The sequence below is a fragment of the Antrostomus carolinensis genome, unplaced genomic scaffold, assembly GCF_000700745.2.
Source record: "Antrostomus carolinensis isolate BGI_N321 unplaced genomic scaffold, ASM70074v2 scaffold5577, whole genome shotgun sequence".
Lineage (NCBI taxonomy): Eukaryota > Metazoa > Chordata > Aves > Caprimulgiformes > Caprimulgidae > Antrostomus > Antrostomus carolinensis.
The window spans coordinates 250468-272500 of NW_010326581.1; the positions used below are offsets into that span (position 1 = coordinate 250468).

The 22033-nt window shown below is 37.8% G+C and overlaps 1 protein-coding gene across 2 annotated transcripts in view; it reads left to right on the top strand.

Annotated features, from left to right (window-relative positions):
* Positions 1-22033, top strand: part of SOX6 (SRY-box transcription factor 6) — a 220119-nt gene that overhangs the window by 116613 nt on the left and 81473 nt on the right. For both annotated transcript variants that reach the window (XM_029085874.1, XM_010171617.1), the window contains exons 6-7: positions 9345-9465; positions 18053-18132. In XM_029085874.1, coding sequence (XP_028941707.1) covers positions 9345-9465; positions 18053-18132 — 201 coding nt within the window. The remainder of the gene's footprint in view (positions 1-9344; positions 9466-18052; positions 18133-22033) is intronic.

The following is a 22033-nucleotide window of genomic DNA, read 5'->3' on the forward strand; positions in this document are numbered from 1 at the left end:
TTTCCAGGAGGGAACATGCTACGCTGTGTAAAGGGGGCTAGTGGAACAAGAAGTCATCTATTCTTGATTTCTTTAGACAGCTAGAGCTTTGTGCCTTGTCTAGTTTCTACATTTTAAGAGCTTGTTCTGTGTAGCAGAAATAATACAATAAATGGGTTTAACCACATTTGTCTCAGCTAGACAGTCTGCTTTGTCAAAGATTGCTGCTACAACATAAACAAATTATGTGTTTGTAGTGCTTTTCAATGAAAGCCTATCTAACAGAGCTGAGATTGTGTTTCGGCAGCTGTAGATTTAATCTCCTACCTGTCAGTTAAAGCAGGCATTTCCTGAGCAGATAAGGCCTGGCTGCAGAGGGGCGAGCAGCCACAGCTGGACAAAGGGCCATTGTTATTGCCCCCTAATTCTATGTAGATTTGCCCCTGCATTTCATCACACCAGCTCCGGCACACTACAGTGCAGAGGAGCCAGCCCTTCGCTGCAGGTTCCGCCGGCAGAGAGAAAGGGAATTGCAGCACAGCTTTGTGCCATTGATTCCCACCGACTGTCATGAGCAACTGAAGAAAATATCCCAACTTTGAGAGCAGCGTCACTCTAACGTGAGTGTGATCATAGGATTCATGGCAAGGATCTATTTGCAAGCCGAAAGGGAGCTTTAAATAACACTGGAGTTGTGACAAATCTGGGGAAGCCAGAAAATGGGAAGACTGGCATTCCTTCTTGAATATCAGGACCCTCTGCAGAAAAAGCAGCACAGCAGTGTGAATTTATGTCTGAAGTTGCTGGAATTTTAACTCCCAAAATTGGATAGAAAATACCTAATGCTCGTTTTAAGAGTTTCCTGGTTTTCTGCCTTATTTTACCTTTTTAATGATTTTATTCTTTCAAAATGTTTTGTAGATGAATCAGAAATGCTGTAGGAAGTTGAGGAGCCAATGTAAGTGATTAGAGCCAGACACAGTTGGTGTAGGAAGGAAGCAGGCTGTGTGTATGTTGCTGGAAGTTTAGAAACTCTCCGTCGCTTACTCCCAAATCTGCAGTAATGACTGTGCACCTAGTGGTGGCAATCACCTCAGTCATCCTGTGCAAACACACTGCTTTCTTGGACCCTTTTCTGAGTAAAGATGGTCAGATCATGTCAAAATCTAAGAAATCCTAGGAAGAGATGGAACAAATTAATTTTTGCTTGCAATCAGTATTCTGATTTGACTTTGATCTCTAGACACAGGAGTTTTCTGCATTAAACTAATTCTTGACATAATTGCCTTTGATAACCCTTTGTGTTTCAATCTAGACACTCTGTAAATATAATGTGATTTCTGGAAGTTATCTAGGTTACTATTCTGCATTAAATCTCTTTCAAAAATATACAGAAGCAGGAATATTCTCATTAGATGTGAATACCTCCTTTGACCTAGCCTCTTGAATATTATCCATTTAGGCTTGAAAAAAATATCAATACTTGTCTCTATAATAAAAAAGAGTGACTTCGCAGAGGAATAAATACCTGAAGAAATCAGCCATAGGACTGGGTGTGATGGGAAAGGCGTCTCCTTTTCATACCTGTGACTCACCTCCACCCTTGTTTCCTGCCAGTGTACAAGTACTTGAGGGCTAAACTGTGTAGTGCTGGCGGGTACCTGCTCAAAAGCTGCCTCAGTCTGTTTTTTCAACAGAACATGTCCCTCATTAGCCAGAGCTCTGCCCTTTGGGTAGCTTTTTATTCAGTTGTGCGGTAAGGTGCAAAGGTTACCACCAGCAGATCACAATGGAATTAGTTTATATCCACTATGTATTGTCACACCTGCATCTGGAGGAGAAATCAAGGCCTCTCTGAGTGTTCTCATATGTAAACCAAAGACATAATACCATCCTCTGAGTGAGTCTTTAAGCTCGATTTAATTTATATTTGTAAAGTATTCAAAATCTCTAAGTGCTTATATAGTTACAATACAATGTAGTTACAAATCTTGGAATATTGGTGAAAACATAGAAAACTTTAAAAACAACATGCTGATCAGGAAGAAATTCTTTGCATAGCAAAGTAAATGGCAGAACTGTTAGCATCAGTGACCCCTGGATTTCAGATATATTCTGTATTTGTTTAATATAATACAAAAACCCAACCTGTTCTTTTCTTGTACCTTTTTTACCTCTGTTAAGGCAGAATGAGTTCTGATCAGAGGCACTGAAAGATGTTTCTGGTTTTGTTCTCACTTCTGCTGGAGTTATTCTTTAAAGTGAGAGACAACCCTTCCTTTAGAAATTATCAGTGTGTGGTGTTAGATGATTGTTTTATATTGTACTTTGCAAACCCTTCTATTGAAGGAATAAGTTTCATGTTAAAAACTAGTGATGCAAACTATTCAAAAAAAGAACTCTTGTCTTGAAATGATGCAGGGGGAAAACTCTGCTTGAAAGCACCAATATGAAATGCAAATTTTAAAGCATCTTTTGCTCGAAATTCTTCCATCAACAGGAAATTTCAGCGTACTCCAAAAATCTTGCAAATTTTGATATCACCATAAAAAAATAAGCTAATAAGGAATTTCTGACATAATTTATATTTAGATTTGAGCTCAAGTAATGGAACTTCCATATATAAAATATCAACAAGTATCATTAGGCTGCAATATTTTTCTTATTTTGGCATGAACAAGACAAGGTGCAAATGAGAAACATACATCTTCACTAGTCTTTGGAAATATCTGAAATAATTGACTTGCTCAGTCTTCTGTGATGGCTTGGTGACCACTAACTGTGACAATTTGCATAATAGTCAGATCTTCACTTCTGTAGAAATAACTGTTTGTATCTGATTAAAATTAGGACTGTATCAGTTCTCTTGACTTTTCCAGAAGTTGCAGAAATAGAGATTTGCTGTTATGCTTTAACCAAACAAATGCACACATGGGGATAGCAATATGCTGAGTTTATGCAGATTTTACAACACAAATCTGAATAAAATACCCACTAATAGACCCTTAAGGAGTAATAAACACACATGAATTTTCCTTAGTTGCACTTTAAAGTGATTTTAACATACTACTAGACCTTAACAATAATATTTAATTGACAAGATTATGCATTTGTATGGATTGAAAAGGTGGTAGATCTCTAATTCCAAATGAACTATAAATTCACTTTTGCATAACATGTTTTATTTATTTGTCTATGGCAGAGATGTTCTCCATCCCTCCTAGTGAGAGTTTCTTAAAATACAGACAATTTAAAGAGATTTAATTACCATTTATCATACTCTCAACTTCATGAGATCATCTTTAGGTGAATTCTGTATTTCCAGGTAGTCAAGGAGATGGATAAAAACAGGGCATCACAATGAGAAGCTAATAGAAATTAAGTGAGAGCTAGTGTTTAAAAATATTGTGTTTTCAGTGCGGTTGGTAATATTTTTCTGTTGCTCCCTTCTTTATTTCCCAAGTAGATGGAATTTAAGTTTAGTTCATTTAAAGTTTCATAGTAGTGAGGAAAAAATAATGAACAATAAGGATGCTCTGTTTCGCTCTATGATCATGGCTGCAGTTTTCACATTCATGTTGTGGCTACTGCAGTAGACTTAAATCTCCAAATGGTGCTGAACCATTGGACAAATGGAAAAAAAGATAGGGGGAAAGAAAGAAAATAGCAGTTAATCCATTTACAAATTCAGAAGTGGGCTACATATTTTTCATAGTATTTCCCACATGAAATGTTCTCACTTTGCAAGTCTATGGTATTTTTTTACAGTTTATTTGCCAACACTTCCCCTGGGATCTCATTGGCAGACATTTTCTTTGTGGCTCATGTACTTTCACTGAGAGGAAATATTTTTCAATTAGACTGTAGATAATTAGATGGCAGATAAATTAGAACATAATATACCTCCCTATATAGATATAGCTCCAGTGATTCTATAGTGCTAACAGGAGCAGAAAGCAGTCTCTGAATGATTTCCAGTGCGGGAGCTATGTCCCTGCGATTTTTCAGTGTCTTGGCTACGACGTGGTGCCCGTGTGATCGCTGTTGGTCTGTTGGAGCCCACCTTTCTTCAAGTGTTGTTCCTCCTCACGTGGAGTCACAGGGGCTCCCCTGGGATTATTTATGCTCGGAGGGATTTCTCACTTAAGCGCTTGGGTCCACGCTCACGTATTATCTTTACGTTAGAGAATGCTAGGCTTTGATGGTGCGTTAATTCAAAGCCTCGACAGTTCATCGGTGACATTTCTGAGCTCAGAACAAAAGGCCCAACCACCACTCACACATTAAGTGGACAGACCTTTTGGAACTGGTCAGTTAACCCAGCCTTACAGTTGCTTTGCTACATCAGAACATCACAAATAAAATAGCCAGACTATTCAATTATAACCAAAGAGACTTTTTTAGTTTTCAGTACAATTCTTCTGCGCATTGCCTAAATAAATCATTTTTGGGACCAGAAAAGGACTCCGTTACGGGAGGAGTTCATTACAATATTTGCAGAGTTGGAGAGGAGTTTTGGGCTAACAAAGAACAACAAAACCCAACACTAGTTATTGAAATAAATAATATTTCAATGGTGGTATAAAAATAATAGTGCCATGTATTGTATAGAGCCTATTTAAAATGCAGGTGAGGTATTTAAAAACTTACACTAGTAGTACCAGAGGCACAAACACTTTCTGTGCCTTTGAGATTTTAAAAATCAATCAATCTAAAATGTAACCTGTTGAGCTATTAGTTATAGCTACTGTGTTCTAACATATAAACACGTATTTTGAGCATTCTGAAAATGCACTTTCTTACTCAATACACTGCCATTACCTGGGAAACCCTTCTGTTACACTGGAGTTTTTAAATGAGAGAGTAGAAAATTTCAAACTAGTTTTTATTATGGAAATTAAAAGCTTAATGACTGCATAGACAGGTGAAGTTGTAGTCCAGCTATAGCAATTATTCAACAAGTTAAAAAATCTTAGGTAGAAATTAAAATTTAAACTATGAAAAGTTTAAACCTGCCTGTGAATGAATTAGGTTCTTATAGTGGTTACAACATCACAAGGACAAAAGGTACTGTACATCCTATACTAAAGGAAAAAAAAAAGGCAATTCAGTAAATTCAGAGACTGGTTTCTAAGCTAACATGCATTGTAATAGTCTGTTAGATTCAGCACAAATCTCAACATTTCTACAAGTTGAAAACAGGATCCAGAGATTCTGTTGGTGGAAGAAGTGGGGTGCAGTGGCTTTAAATAGTGATGTTGGATTATTCTAGGCAATTAGAGCATATTTAGCCTATCGCACTCTTTTATACTGGTGCTGATTGTAATTTTAAAAAATTTAAAATATTACAAAGATTGTCCTTACTGTCTCTCAAAAAGATATCACTTTATTCTTCCCTTTACCAAAGTAAACTGTGCAGCAGAGAGGCAGCTTGTCAAGTTTGATCTTGAATAGTTTGCAAGGAATTCAGATGCCATTATAGGGTGGGATTTACGTCTGCTCTTGAAAGCTGGGATCGTTGCAGCTAAGCAGAAATGTGTGAGCTGCTTTTTTGCTTGCACTGCTGCCATCCTTTTCTCTGAATGCCTTTGCTTCTCTAGCTGCAATGTTAGTTGTTGCAGAGGCAGCTTCAGTTTTTAAAGACAGAACCCTTCCTATTCCTTAGTCTCACTAAATGTGCTGTGTTCCTTGTCCAAAAGAGGCAGATCATTTTCATTCAAGGCATTATTTTTATATAACGTATCACTTTGGCTTCCATTTTTCAGGCACAACACTAACCATCAATGACTTTTTAACAAGGAGGATTGTCCAGCCAACTTCTGAGATTAGCGTTCACATGACTGTGGGACAAAGCACTGCAGATTTGCCCAGCTTATCAAACAGGCCACCAGCTTTTATTATTTCAGGGTGAATCAAATTGGAAGTTGCTTCTTGAACTAATCAGGGCTGATTTGCTCTAAAGTTGCTTCCTGACTTAGATCTCAGGCAAGGAAGTGCTGTAATCAGTTCCCTAGGGCCGTCAGAGTTGTGATGGGATATTAAAGGAATGGTACACTACCTTTTAAGAGCTTCCTAATCTTGGTAGCTTCTCATGTTTAACACAGTTAAACCTGAACTTGTTGTATAGAAACAAAGATTAATTTTATGAGGTAGCTTTATATAAGAGATGATTTTACTCAAGGTTGCAGAACTGAATTTTGAAAAGTATATACTCAGGTTTCTTCCAGGGTTTGTACAGTTCAGGTAAAGTTATAGACTGGCAGAATTATTCAAAGCCAAACATTTACTACCCATCACAAAACAAAAAAGAAAAAAGAAAATCTTCATGAAAGAGAAAGTGAGTCCCCCTGAGTGTTACTGTTTGCATATTAGCCCGTAGTACGGGCTCTGCCAAGTTACTCTCTGACTGACTGCTGCAGATGCTCTTTCTCAAGTATTCTGAGTGAGATCTTCAGTGCAAGTCTTTGGGGACAAACAATAGCACCTGTTCCTCACAAGATAGCAGCCCAGTTAGTCCATTCATGTATCTTTAATGAAGCTCTGGGGCAGATGGCAAAAAATGGCATCATCAACAACTTAGCACAGAGGAGACAAAAGGGGAAAATGCCGATCCAACAATACGCTATATTTACGAATGGGAAGAGACAGAGTCGCAGCGTTTCTCGGGCATCTGCTACAGTCTTGGTTTTCAGAAAGACCTGAGGAACATCTCAGCAATTAAAATTTCTGGGCATGTAGCCGATTTTGTGAAGAACACCAATCAACCCCTCCTCCCAATTTTTCCCCCCTCAGTAAAATCAAAATAATAATAATAATTTTTAAATTGTCAAAAATTAAGGTGTCTACTGTATTTTAGCATTAATTTTACATCTTTAAGAATTCAAGATTGCTGATACTTGTACAGTCTCTCCCTTTTTAATGCTTATTTGTGCTTTTCAGTTGACCCGTGCTAAAAATTGACACCTTTGTATATAGTAATTCTGTGTGAAACCAACATTTACCTAGGAATAGTATTTAATATGTGCTAGAGGGAAGACCTATGGAAGGGAATGGTTGCCATTCAGTATGGGCTTTTTTCAGTCTGTATAACTCTTTTCAGTGTCAACTCAAACTCACACTCTAAATGTAAGCCACCTTTAGCCAAAGTTCCATTGATTTACAGAGACTGAGGACCCGATCTGGTGTTCAGAGTAGTATTTCAAGGAGGAATAGCAGATAGCCAGAACAAGCAATGGTAATTCTCCAGGCTTACAGAATTGCTTTCATTTGAGAGTTTCAATAAAAAAATACAATCTTTTTGGATATAGTGGCATGGGTCCAACTCTACAGGATTGCATCAGGAAATAACCATTGTAGGATTTGGTCATTATACATTTCAAATGATTTTTATGACACTATGCTGTGAAGTATTGCTATGGGTATGTGTGTACCATCGCTCTAACCACAGTACTCACTCTGATCTCCTCTGTGTCTTGGAAGATTGTGTTTGGTGTCTTGTACCTGTGCAACCCCATGGAAATACTTTCTATTTGTGGGATATTTCTTCAGCCTTGGCTTCATTTGATTAGACTGTAGTTGGGAACTACTGAAAATGAATGTAAATTGTATTATGTTGAATTCCTTCCAAGATATCCTATAGCTGTTTCTATCAGACAAAGCCAGTGGTTTTCTTTTGCTGCGCTGCTGTAGAGCTAGTGTGAAGGAACACCACACAGCAAAACTAGCACCATTTTATCAGAGGTAAATGCCTGTGCTGGGCACATGGGGATCAACTCCAATCTAACCAAGTTTTGCTCATATCCTAAAATGCACAGCCAGGCTTACCTCAGCTAAAATTAGAGAAATAGCTGCTCAAAGCTAGTTTCTTTCACGCCCCAGTGCCATAGCAGTAATTGCACAAAGACCTTTTTATTATAAGTTGATTTTCCTGAGAAATGGATTTAAAAAAAAATACTGTAAAGTGTTTATTTTTTGCTTGACCTTTATTAACCTACGTCTTAGGGCTTTCCCCAGAGAAGAGTTGTTGGTAAATTAACCCTCATAGATACTCACAGTAGCATTTCTGCACTGCATCAATGGTTGTGAAGGTAATGGGGATATGACAAGAAAATTTGGCACTATTTAAACAATGTCATAGGTCAACATATGGGATTTGAACAAAAATACTTTTTAGGAATTAAATGAAAAAAAAAAAAATTGCTTGAAGTGTACTTTAACTTTTTAATGGTATTTAATGCCATCGATTTATGGTAGGATGAGGGCAAAATTTTTTTCTGCCTAAAAACCCAATTTCTTCCTATATTTACCGGCTTTGATATAGAAACCATTATATGTTTGCTTAACTAGTAATCAGAAAAATCATAGTGAAACCCTTGGGTACTTCTGGGGTTAAGGAATGATGAATAAAAACTCTTTGGGATCCTAACCACTCTCTGAAACACATGTAGCATAAATTAAAGAACGAGGAAATTAACGTGGATTTAACAGACATGATTCTATCACATCTCCCATTTTCTATATGTTGAATACAAATGCAAGTATAAGGTGAAGAATTTTTTACTTTTGCATGTTTGTGCTTTTTGACACATTTAGTAAGGTCAAATTAAATTCGATACAGTAGGTTTTATTCTGAAATGATCTCTGAATACAGCTCCATAATTACTAAGCAACATGATAGAGCATTAAGCTATAAAAACAGACAAGCAATTTATATGTTGTAGTGAGATGTATATGGCAAAGGATGTTAGTTTAATTGGGAGCCAAGATGTTGGGGCCTTAAATCTTAACAGCTAGTGTGTTGACTAGCAGACTAATACTTTGGTGAGATTTTGAAATAATATACCTGAGTTGTTGGTATATATGTGAACAATACAATGTTGTAAGATCTCAGAATTAAAATTACCCTAAGGATACTAAAATTTGAACATCAAAGTAGCTACTGCAGTGTTAGTTTACTTCTAAAATGCTTGTCACTCTGCTGTCTGTGACTGAAGATGAGAAAACTTATGAAAAAATAACAGAAATGTGTACCACTCTTCTTTTTAAAGAACCTATGGTATATTAGAAAGGTTTTGTACCTTTTTACCTTGTGCCAGGACAGGTAATATTAGTTAAAAAAACAAAAAAAAAGACAACCAGGAAGAAGTAGGAAAACTTGCAGTTCACTGAGACTGTTACACCTTTGACACTGAGGGAAAACAATGTTAGTGAGGGCTTTGATGTGATAATGTGAAATTGGCAGGGATTACATTAAGGCAAAGGTTCTGTGCAACTGTGTGAACACAAGAACACTATCAGTACTGGAGAAATACCTGTCAAGACAAATTTGTGCTATTTCTGATCAGAGGCTCTCTTCTGTTTAGCAGGTTCAGGGTCACATGCCTCCGCTCATGATCCCAATTTTTCCACACGACCAGCGGACTCTGGCAGCGGCTGCTGCAGCCCAGCAGGGATTCCTCTTTCCCCCAGGAATAACTTACAAGCCAGGTAAGCTGACAAGGATGTGAAACTGTTTAACATTTTAAGATATTAATTGTAGTTTCTTGGGTGATCTATCTCCTATCGATGATGTTACACAACAGGCATAGCTGGTTGGAAATAATGTAGAGTTTTGCAACTCCACTTGAAAAAGAAAAAACTTCTGGTTTGATGAAGTATTGTTTATTGAACATCATGGGTACTTTTACCTTTATTTCCCACAAAATCATGTGCTCTAAATATACTGACCCACTTGCCTGGTAATTTGTATCTGGTCTGCCCTGTGTCATTATACAAAGGCTAAGTATCTTTAATTAATTCTGTTATCTTCAGTTTACTTGTCTTTTGTGCCACAATTCTTACTCTTAATTAATGATAAAAGTCAGAGGAAGTATAATTTAATTAGCAGGCTTCAAATGGGCAACTTTTTGTTTGATTTCAATCTGAATAATAAAAGGTTTCAGTAGTTCAATCCCAGTCATCATTCAGACTTGTAACAGGTCACATAACCTTGCAGTGAAATATGTTTTGAGATGATTTAGCAAATGTTATGATTTCTTTCTTTTTTCCTCTGAGTTTACTGGACTCCTGGGGAATTCAATTAGGGATATAATGGTTTGAAGCCACTTTCAGAGCCTCCTTGTAAACAGGGCTTTAAATGTTTAAAGACACGTTGCCAAAGGAATTCAATGTAGGAAGATAGTTAAGTAAATAAAAGTCAACCTTATTTTCATTTGTACATTCTTTGTAAGTGACCTCAGTCCAGATGCAGCAACCTTATTTTGCTCATTAATAGTATTCCCTGTCAAGCTGCCTTTAGCATATTAACCTGATAACTAATAACTACAAAACATAAATGCAAGTTTCTTTTTTTGACATTAAATATTAAATGTACAAAGTAAAGCATTGATCCTGCTCCCACTGATGTTAGTGGTGTTTTTGCTGTTGACTGCAGCAGGAGCAGGGTCAAATCCAAAGTAAAGCCTCATAAGAGATGATGTAAACAGCATACTAATTAAAAGCCAGGTTCAACCTAAAATCTTTTCTAGCAAGTTTACTAATATTAGATGAAGTGAGGCCAAGCAGGATTTCAGCAAGCATTTCCGTTTGTCCCGCTCCCTTCTGTCTCTTTAGTCTAGAGACATTCCTCTTTAAACACAGAATCTTTGTTCAGTTATTATCTTATTTTCAAGCTTAAAAATCACGAAGTTCTTTTCCAGTCTGACAAACTGGCACGCTGTATGCAAGAAGCAGTTAATGGAGCTCTGAAAGGCAGCTAGCTTTAGAAGGCACAGGATGGTGGTTATTCACACACATTGCCACCTCACAACAGTTGGGGACCAAAATGAAGACTATTTTGTCTCCAAACACATGAGTTGCCAGTTGTGGAAATTGTCTACAACACCCTGGCTAATACCTTTCTTCTCACAAACAAGAGAAAGCATGTGCTTTAGTTTCCTTGCTTTTCCCCTTTTAATCCAAGAAGCTTTCTGAATAGTGACTATTAATGATTAAGCTGTTGTTTGTGCTTCCCCCCTAAAAGGTGATGTGTCAAATCCCATCATGTTGATTTTTGGCTCTGTAGTCTACTTGGTACAATGATGACTCTGGAAGAAGAGTACCAGCATGATTTCCTGCACAAGAGCAGATTTTTGCACTTATTCTAAAGTGTTCCTTACAGTATCTGTCTTAACACTTTATCGCACTTATACTGCTTTACCTGTGATCCCATTGACCTCATATCAGAAGGTGATACAGCCTTAGGGCATTTTTTACTTGACAGAATGCAGAAAGAGAGAGATCTATAACAAATGTTAGAAGAATGAAGTGCACACAAAAATCAAGGCCTAGGTATCTCAGAATACAGCTAAGCTATTTGTTAGTGTGCTAGTTGTTTATATCTAGCTGATGCTAGGAAAGACCAGAAGTGACATTGATCTGATTATACCCAGTGGTTTGCAAGAAATTAGAATATTTATATTTTTAATATATTTATTAAATTTTACAGCATGTGTGGCAAAGGTTGCTGAGCAGGTTAGTAGTTTCTGTTGGAGAGACATTATGATAAAAAAACCACCGTAACTACACTTGGTATTGATGAATTCCTATTTTGGGCACTCTCAGCGCAGTAGTTAAGGAATTAATGAAACTGGAGATTAAGCTACACTCAAAAAAAAAGAGGGTTCTTCAAAGTCATTTCTGAGGAATATTTATGAACTTGACTGCTACTACCTGTACTCTTCTACTTTTGTGAGAAATGAAACTTTTACCTCTAGATCTGTCAGTTTAGACTCACATATACTTCTGAGGAAAGATGGGAGATGGATTAACCCTTCCAATACTTACCATTTTCTGTCTGGTTGCCCGTTTCGTTTCTATTTCATTTTAGTCTAGTTTGATGTAGGCAAGACTGAGTTTTGACGCTGCCAGTTTTCCTTGACATTCAGAAAATACAGTGAGAGGGATTTCAATAATAGGAGCTGTAGGAACTGAGTACTTTTGAAACTGACTGTGTCATTTAGGGAATGTCAAACCTTGTGTGTGCAGTCACTTAATTTGCTTTGCCTGCGAGATGGACTAGATATAAGGCAGCTCCAACTTGGAAGCAGCGTATCAGTGTTAGTGTGACAGTGCAGCCAAGATGAGAAGTCTTGCCTGGGTGTACAAGCAGGGGTGTGATTATGTGCACATGTCCATGCAGATATATCTTCACGAGCTAAGTGGGAACCAATTTCATGGCTGTTTAGTTCAAAGCCAAGATAGCAGTCACCAAGTGCTGTTGCAAATCTACACTTAACCTGTGTGCCTTGAAGGAAGAAAATGGTATTCCTGTAATGAACTACACTAGATTATACCCTAAATGGAAGGACCACAAGAGGAGAGGAGAATTTAGTAGGTTCTGACGCCCTTCCAGCATATACCCTGGTTGCTCCTGAACTCCTGAGCTCAGAAAGTCGTTACAAATAGAAAACTCGAGGAACTGCTGATATACAGCTGTGATTTGTATTAAAGCCTGACAGCAGAAAGTTTCCTGCTGCCTGGCAGGATCTATAAGATGAGGTGGCTTTAACCCTCCCCCCATATCTTGGAGCTCTAGGAGGTGAAACAGGCCAAAGTTAGCAACTGCTGATGACAAGTAATAATTACATTAGAAAAAAAAAAATCCCCAAAGTCCCATGCTTCCTTATGTATCTCAAAGTCATGTAATATAATTTTCCGGCATGGTAAGTACTAATTGAGAAATCAGAGCTGCATAGACCACCTAATTAATTTTTGATACATATTTCAGTATTTATACTGTATACCGGATTAATTAAAACTTTAGGGCGCTGTGCATCTCAAATGACTGTTGTGACTATTGACCTGCAGGCACTTGACGAGCCTCGTACTGTACCTGGTTGTGGGGGTTGCCACTTACTCCAGTGGGAAGCCGAGAGTGGCAGCTGGTAGGGAGCTAATACTCGTCCGGAGATGCTATGCAGTTAATATAATTACTTTGCATTCCAAGTACAGCAAAGCAACTGCACTGGCTTTCTGACTGTGACCACTATACTTACTACTTGGAACTGGTGGGAAACTTAAGTACCATTATACCTCCTCTCCCAGTGCAAATTTCCCTTCACTTAACCAACCACATGCATCCAGGAAAAGTTACTGGGCTGGAGTGTCCTTGAATGTGATTAGTGTGTCCCCATTAGTGCCCTGGGTCAAGAGAAGACAGTGAGTGGGATAAGGAGGAAGATGGTTCCCTCCCCCACCTTGCAGTGCCTAAAGTATTACTTCCTTCACATTTTGTGGCTAAGAGGGAATGGGGAGGTAGGATGATGATGGAGTAAAGATACAGAGTAATGCTGGGCAGGAGCCAGACCATACTTTGAGCTCTGTTTGAGCTCAAACAGAGCTACGGTTTGCTCTGAGCAAAGAGTGGGAGGACCACTCTCCATGCTGGCTGCATAACAGCAGTTCATGTGACTTGGAAATGAATTATGACTTTTGCTTGATAGCCTTCGGCAAATATTTTGTATTATATCAGTTCTTTACCAGATGTGGAAAGCATCTCTGAAAACGATTATTGAAAATAGAGACATTGAGATATGGAGATTGTAAACCTCTATTTAAAAGGGTTTGTAGAGTGATATGCTGCAGTGTATTTTCAAAGCATTTCTTCATATTTCATACATCAAGTATATAAAGACCATGATTAGAATGACTAAAAACCAACTCCTGTCTGCCTACCTGAGTCATTCTGCTTTATACCCAAAAATAATTTACAAGAGATTTTGCTATGCTGGGGGTACAATGAAATGTGAAAATGGTGACTGTTTTCCTAGGCTGGTGGCAAAAATAGAGAGCAATGGAGCCAGCATTTTGGCCTAATTCTGTTTCTACTTGCATTGAGGCAAATCAGCAGTAACTCCTTTGAAATCAATGAAAGTAAAATTAGGTAAAGCATAACAAACAAAACTGTCAGGCTTATTGTCATCCGGATGGACCTCAAAACATTCCAATACTGTGAGAAATTTGTCATCAAACTAATTAAACTCCTTGATTACAGTAGCCATTCCATATAACTAACATCATCTTGGATTTCATTGATATCCATCATTGCAGTTTCCATTTGAAACAGGCCTTTCAGAAGTTTTTCCTAAAGCTGTAAGGTGCTTTAAATTTTATGTAGCACAGTACCCTGTTTTCAGGGGGCTGCTGTTCCTCTTGGCAGGTGAGGACAGAAAGCATGCATCAAATCAACTGCCTATCTTTGCATGACAGAGGTGCTGCATGAGTCTGGTTCCAATGGAAATTCTCCGGGACTGGGTTGAAATCTGTCATATGTTCCCTGTTGGGTTTTACTGGTTGGAACAAAGAATCTGTAACCTCAGGCTTTGTTGTAGCAATCCATTTGTGCCTCACTCCTGAATATTTTCAACTGGGTTTGGCACTGAAGTTCTTTACCCACAGACAGACAATTCTTGAGGCAGCTGATTCTGCTGCAATGTGAGGATGGCAATAATGCTGTATTGCAGCAAACCCTGCTCAGAGCAAAGGCAGAACTGGGGTAGTGTCACTGGACAGGGGAGGTGCTCCATAGTATTGCCTTAGCCACTTACCTCTGTTAATTTCTTCCTCAATCCTAATGTCCCTGCACAAACAAAATCTGTGCCCTGTGTGGGAATATTGGGGGTGGGCATCCATATCCTTGCTGTATTCTGACAACACCCCGAGGAGAGGTGTGCTTTCCTTGGTCTGTTCGTGATGCCTGGGAGGGTAGGGCACTGGAGTTTGTGATCTCTTACATCTCTTCCAACTCCATTTCCTGTTGTTCTATGAGTACACATAGAGAATGTGCAAGCGGCAGTTTGAGATCCATGCGTGAAGAGACAGATTGTAAGTTACAGTCCCCAAATGGTGAGACCATCATCAAACTGAAAACTTTGTAAGCCAGATGAGGAGAGTCAACTTGTGTCTTACAGTTGTGTTTTAGGAAAGATAGGTAATACAGCAGCACCTTTCCCTCTACTCTGAATCTTACAAGAGCCAGACATCCTTCTTTCCCCACAGCTCACAAAGCCTTGATCTGGAAAGTAAGTCCGTACATCCTAAAAATAAAGTCCACTCAGCTTCATCGCTTCGTCCAAGGCAAAAAGAAACATTGACATTATTTCTATGTAGAACAGCACGGTACAATTGCTCACTGCTTTTATTCATTTGGAAATGTTGCTCAACCTGACAAATGAAACAGAAGTCTGGCATGCTTTTCCATGGCTTGTAAACACCAATTTATATATAAACAACAGCAGCCAAATGTAAATAGATGATCAGCGCAGCAAGGAGATTGAAGAGATCAGTTTGCAAAACATGACAGAATTTCTTCTTCCAGCATTCTTCTCACTCCTGGTTATCAAAGGCCAGCACACACCGGTACCTAAAGCAGACCTGTCTGAACATGTTCTGCCACCTTTTGTACAGATTTAAAAGAATGGATCCTCACGCAAGCATTCCAAATTGAGAAACAAATTTGAAAAAAAATTTGCTACAATACATTGACTGATTTCTTGCCAAAACAGCTACTGAGAAGCTTCTTGAGCCATTCTTGCACTGAGAAAATGAGAGGGGGAAACGTGTACCTTCTGTAATTAAAAATTAAAACCAGTCCACTTCCTGCATGCTTACTTTCCTCAAGGGAGCAAAGAAGTATCTTGATGTCAGCAAAGTACTCCAGAGCTGAAAGAGTATTAATTTTTGTTCTCAGCACAAAGATACTACTGACATACTAGGACTTAACCATAATTTAACATGGTAAAATTAGGGGGGACAGTACTCTGTTTTAATAACAACTAAATGACATAACTATAAAATTATTTTTCCCGTAACAAAAGAAAGAACTGTAGCCAGCAGGTGAGCAAGAGAACCCTACAGGGTGTGGTAGAGATACTATTAAATTAACTGTGAAGCCAGAAACTGTGTGTGTGTGTGTTTGTGTGTGCGCACGTGTGTGTGTATAAAATATCCAGCTATTTCAAACCATAGAAGCATGACAGCTGTGAAAAAGGAGTGCCACGGGGAATTCTTTTAGAGTTTGATTTTTTTAAAAATATGTTTGACATGGAAAATGTTTTAGTACAAATAAAGCAACTGGTATTGAACTTAAAAAGTGTATGTGGAGGGGGAGGGAGAAAGAAGAGATGGCTGTGTGGAACAGGAATGAATAATTCATGATATTTAAAGAAAGAATGCCTCCGAAATGTTCTGCAAGGCAGTCCATGCTGATAACTTGGATGGTTATTTCTCCCCCCCATTTAAAGCATCATTAATTCAACATCTTTTTGATTTTTTTAAAACCTTGTAAGATATTTTTGAAAGAAACATTATTTAACTTAGGTTAGGATCATATTTATTCAGATAATTTCTTATAAATATCAAAGAGATGAGCAGAATTATTTAACCATAAAGAGACATCTTTAGTACTTTAAGAAAAAGAGCTAGGATTTTTATTTTTTATTTTATTTTTTTTTTTTTAAAGAAAAAACCCCAACATTGCTGCAAACTAAAATCAGCCTCATGGAAGGGGGAAAATAAGAGGAGGTATTTTGAACATTACTCCATAGGACACCAGTACAATATAGTGCTAGTGAATGCATTGTAGGAGAGCTCCATGTGCAATCAGAATCCAATTGTTACTGGACTGTGTACAAGCACATACTGTGCTCAATGGTCTGATGAGGTATTATGGATATGATGTGAAGAGACCTTGTGGATTAGACATGTACAATTTATTTAAAAAGTGAAACAACCAAACATTTAAACTGAGCTGAATACAATAGCACTTCAGGTGGTAAAAAGGAGAGTTCTGAGGAATCCAGTGGCTGCAAAGACTTCAGCTATTGTTATTTAATTGAGGGGGTTGACAAAAAAAAAAAAAATCTAACTCTTGGAATGTCCTGATTATATTATTTTGGATTTCTGTATTTTCCCTCATTGCTACATGCTGCTTTCAGTGTGGAAAAGTGCATGTAAAACAGACTGATTATTGTAAATCTCAAAAATGTACAGAGGAGCAGCCTGTTAAAATGTAGCCTACAGATAGTACATAACACTGGCTTTAAATAAGTAGCTTGAGTGAAACTGATATTCCATTAAATCAGTTACTGTGTAATTTATCCATCACTGTGTTAATTTTTATATTACAGATTACACTGCTAAATTATTTCAGCCTTCCTTCATTCTTTGTATTGATTAAAAGGCTCAACGGCACTGTGTGATGCATTGTGGCAGTGACTTAGAAGTGGGAACACACATAGATACTGTAAGATATAATGTTGCTTATTTTGGATCAATGGTATCTCTTATTTTCTGGAGTATTTGTTGTCCCCTCAATGCAGAGAGCACACATTTTCAGATTTCGGTGAACAGAACACAGACATTTTAGTGCCTGAAACTTCATATAACGACTACCTAATCTATCAGCTTCAGTAGGGTTCCAGATCTAAGAAAAAGTTAAAATTATATTTTGAGCTATTTTAAAAAGTGATTTAATTTTGTTTTTTTCTATGGCTACCATAAAGGAGTTGTCTCAACACAGAAAACCTCAAAGCAAAACAAGAAACCACCTCAGCCTGTGTTGAGGTAGCTTTCCCAGGAAAGAGCCACTCAATACTGCAAAGAAATCACCTTACATTAAAGAAGGATGATTTTTGGGGGGTTATAATAAATTTCTCCTATTTTAAGAAACACGTGGCAACAACAATTTTTTTCCTCTGGGAATCATTAGTTTCCTGGGGTATCTTGTCTGTGTGTCTGCGGCCTTAAGGCCCATTCTGTGCCCAAACTTACATGCTTGATTTGAACATTTGCTTTTGAAAATGAAAATCACGAGTATCGTATTTATGTTTTGCCAGTTTGCCTACCAGCTATCTGCTAACAAAAAAAGTTCCAAGGGAGCATGGCAAGCCCGCACCCAGCAAAGGCTTTTGTTTTTGCAGATGTTTAGGCTTAGAGGAGTGCTGTGGAGCACAGGCAATCCTAGGTCCGTGTTTGCACTTGTCTGCTGCTATTCTCTGCTCATTGTCTGAACCTGCACGCATTGTTCTCCCGACAGGTGATAACTACCCTGTGCAGTTCATTCCATCAACAATGGCAGCTGCTGCTGCTTCTGGACTCAGCCCTTTACAGCTCCAGGTATGTGCCAGAACAAAAAAATGTGGGATCGAAGCCAACATTTTAGGGGAAAACTGCTAACCAGCTGTATGCTAAATAATAGTCTGAATGTTAAATAATTTTTGAGCACAGCCCAGGAGGATTAACACCTTATGTACTTACGGTACTGCAAATATAGCAACGTGCCGTCAACCTTGATACTGTGAGTGAAAGACATTGTTCTGTGTGTTTTGTATTGGCAGAGTTAATGGTGTTTTTTAAATTATGTCACCAGTTGATGGGAGATATGTTCAAAGATCTTTCTGTACTTTATTTTCATTTAGTCTTTCTCCTGTAGCTGCACTACTTTTAATTGGAGCAGTGAGTATATCAAAACAAATGTGTGTTATTGGGTTTTTTCCCTTTTTTTTCAGTCAGTGTGGTGCTGACAATACCATAAATTGAAAACTCTCTTAGCTTCTGTATTTAGGTAATCTCAACCTTCCTGTGCATTAAGCTGGTCAGATGCCAAGCATGGTTGTGAGCCTTGGTTTGGTCATTTATTTATTTTTGGCATATATAGAATGAAATGTTGAGAAAGAAAGATTTATGTTCCATATTATTCACTAGCTTTTTGTGGCAAGAAGTTTTTAATTTCACAAGAAAAGACACAACAATATCATAAATAATGAAGAAACAGTCAAAAGCTTTCAGAGTTAAAATGTGTGGAAAGGAAGTGACAGTGAACATGAGAGGAAAGGCCATTAAAGATGCATGTAACTATTTGCAAGTAAACCTTTGAAACCTCTGTTTGAGTTAGGTTAGATTTGGGTTCAGATGCGAAGTAGGGATAGATTGTGCCTAGAGTAGCAAAGTACTGCCATGTTAATATCCAAGTATCTGCTTTGCTTACACTTCTGGACTTATATCATTTTCCAGAGGGACCAAAGCAAATTAAAAACCCTCTCGTCTTTACCCAATGCTGATATTGTTCTTGCTACGTTAACTTAGGATAAGTGAGAATGGGGCCAGAACTCACTGTTCATTGATGGTCTGGAACTGGCGAAAAAGAGTCCCTTGGGCTTGTGTCTGACCTAACCTACAATCAGAATTTGACACTGCAGGAGAAGACCTCCCCAAAATACTGTTGGATCATGATAGTATTGTGTTAAGACTGTACCTTGGACAGGCTTCATACCAAAGGGCAGTTTTTCAAAAGGAAAAATAGCAAATTTCCTTTGAAAAGATGTATTTGAATACTTATTAAAGCAATAGTCTCATTAGCTTTAATTGAGAAAATACTTCAGAAATCAGCTTTGTGAATAGAGACACTATTTTTCTCCCTTTGAAATACTGTACAACAAATAGTGAGCCTACACAAGACTGTAAGGCAGGAAAGCATGAAAACTGTTCAGCTGCAAAGGAAACAGGATCTAAACCACAGACATTCCCAATTGTTTTCTTTTAGAAGATCCATTTGTAGCTTGACTCACAGATCTATTTGCACATCAGTCTTTATCAGAACCTACAGCAATAGTGCAATTTCATTAATTTGCCGAAATTATAGACTGAGCTGTTAAACATGACGAGCACAATTAAAGAGAAAAGAAAACAACTGGCAAAGAAAGTGGTGCTAATAAATTGAGAAATGTTTGAATGCTTGAGGGGACAGAATTTCCCTTCAGACATATTTGTTGTAAAATATTTTTTTTTGTTTGTTCTTCCCCTTTCTATTTTATGTGAATTTCACTTTTATGGGATTTCAAATCCTTAAACATTTCATAGTCATAATAGCTTAAGTAATAGAGTACTTTAACCTTCAGCTGATACCTGCTCATCTGATTATCAAATTGGCCAAACTAAATGTTATTTACTCCTACTGTTAATACTATCTTTGTGTAAATTCCCTAAGTGTTCCCTAAATGAGCACTTATTTGGGCGTGTTTGTTGGAGGGAATTTGTTGTTATACCTGATGCGTCATGAAGACTGTTAGGGGTGTAACATTTCATCTAATTTTTCCATCTTTGCTTCCCTTCCCCCTTCTTTCTCTGTTTTGCTTCCTTTCTTTCATGCACCCCACCCACTTATTTATTTACATGAATGCTGTGACCATGGTATCTGAGTATTTTCCAGGTTCTTAAAAATACTGATCACAAAACTAATCTCTGTTCCTTTCAGCCAGTGGGAGAAATACCTAATTCATTTGCAGGTTTTGGTTTTGTTGCTACATGTGAGCATGTGTGTGATATCTACATTTGGAGAACTTGGGGAGGGAAAGCTATTTCAATTAAAAAGGCTTTACAGTATCTGTAACATTTCAGCTTTACTGGGGCATTATTATTCCAAAATTATATTCCATAATCCATATCCAGCTGCAGTGGAAATCCTGCAGCTTCAAGCTTAAAATCTCTCCTCTTTTTTCACTTATGTATTTTTGGGATGATCATGCTTCAGGTAGGAGCTAGCAGTAATTTTGTGTTCTCATCTTTCTGTGTATTAGGACAACTTCTATGGAAGCTCTGAATCTAATAGCACAGAAAACAGTTTACTCCTAGGTACATCATGTAATGACAGCAATTATTCCACAGAGGATATTTCTCCAGTGGGCAATTTGTAATTAATGATTTGCCCATCTTATTCAAGCTATTTAGCACATTGGTATCAAAATGTATTTTCTCTGCATTCTGTGTTTACCAGTGGATTATGTGTCTCCATGAGTTAAAGAACTTTATAGAAATCATATCTAGGAATTGCTCAAGTAACACTCTCATGGGCTTCACATTAAAAAAAAAAATAAATTAAAAAATATTAAGTTCTTCTTGAGCAACAGACCTTTTTGACCCATCTACTCTTAAGATTTTGCACCAGACTGATCAACTAGTGGTAAAATACCATTAATATTACTTGTAGCTTTGAGTATCCTGAAAGCAAGTACTAATTACCATATGTTTATGCCAGTCTGTGTTCCTGAAGTGGTGACTTGCTCTGCTTTTGGTTGACATCAGATAGCTTCTTTTTATCTGTATATTGATCTCATGAGAGTGGCATTGACTATGTTTTTGACAAGAAGACTTTACACTCTGTGTTCCACACTTGTCACTGACAGCTCAGGCCCATCTCACCAGTTTCCTCAACAACTTGGACAGGATTTAAATAATATGTGTGATATTATTTACATGCCGTGTTAGGAGTCTAGGCATGAGGGAGGGTCTTGCTGATGAGGGAACAGTTCTCTAGATATGGTCTAAGAAGAAGGACCAAGCTATTTCTGTTCACCCCTCCAGCTTCAAACAACTGTGAGTGAATCCCATCAAATCAACCTTCTGCTAAATAGTTTACAGATACATTACCAAATACATCTGTAGCAGGTATGCATAGTGGTGTGTAAACCAGTTCTGATGCATGTGTGTAACAAAAGCGTGTTGCTTTAATTAATCAGTGTGAGCAGTAAAACCTGACAATACTTTGCCCTTTGGTCCTCTTTTTTATACCCACTTTCTCTGGAGTTTCTCCCCTTTCCTATTTCCCTGAATTTTTTCCCTAGTGGTCACATGATTGCACTGACATTAACTGATTCTAGATATATTGTGCTAAATAAGTGAACTTGATCATGAAATGGGTTTTACCAGCTCTCATCGTGCTGGTAGCAGCAACCTAGTTACTGGGAAGTCTCACTGGTGGCAGAGGTGGCATCATATGTTCTTACTTTCATACAAGGAATGTTACTACATGCTTTTTATTGTTTAAAAAAATCTGCCTTCATTCTTAGATATTTCTACAAAGCAGTCTATGAGGTAAATAAGGAAATGTCGCAACTCTCAACCACTACTGATAAACTGTTGATAGAAATGGAAGCGCTACAATGATGCTAGCTGGAGTTATTCCTAAACAAAGAGAGCTCTAGGAAAAAAAGCAAAACAAAAAAGCTCTCGTTCATAACTC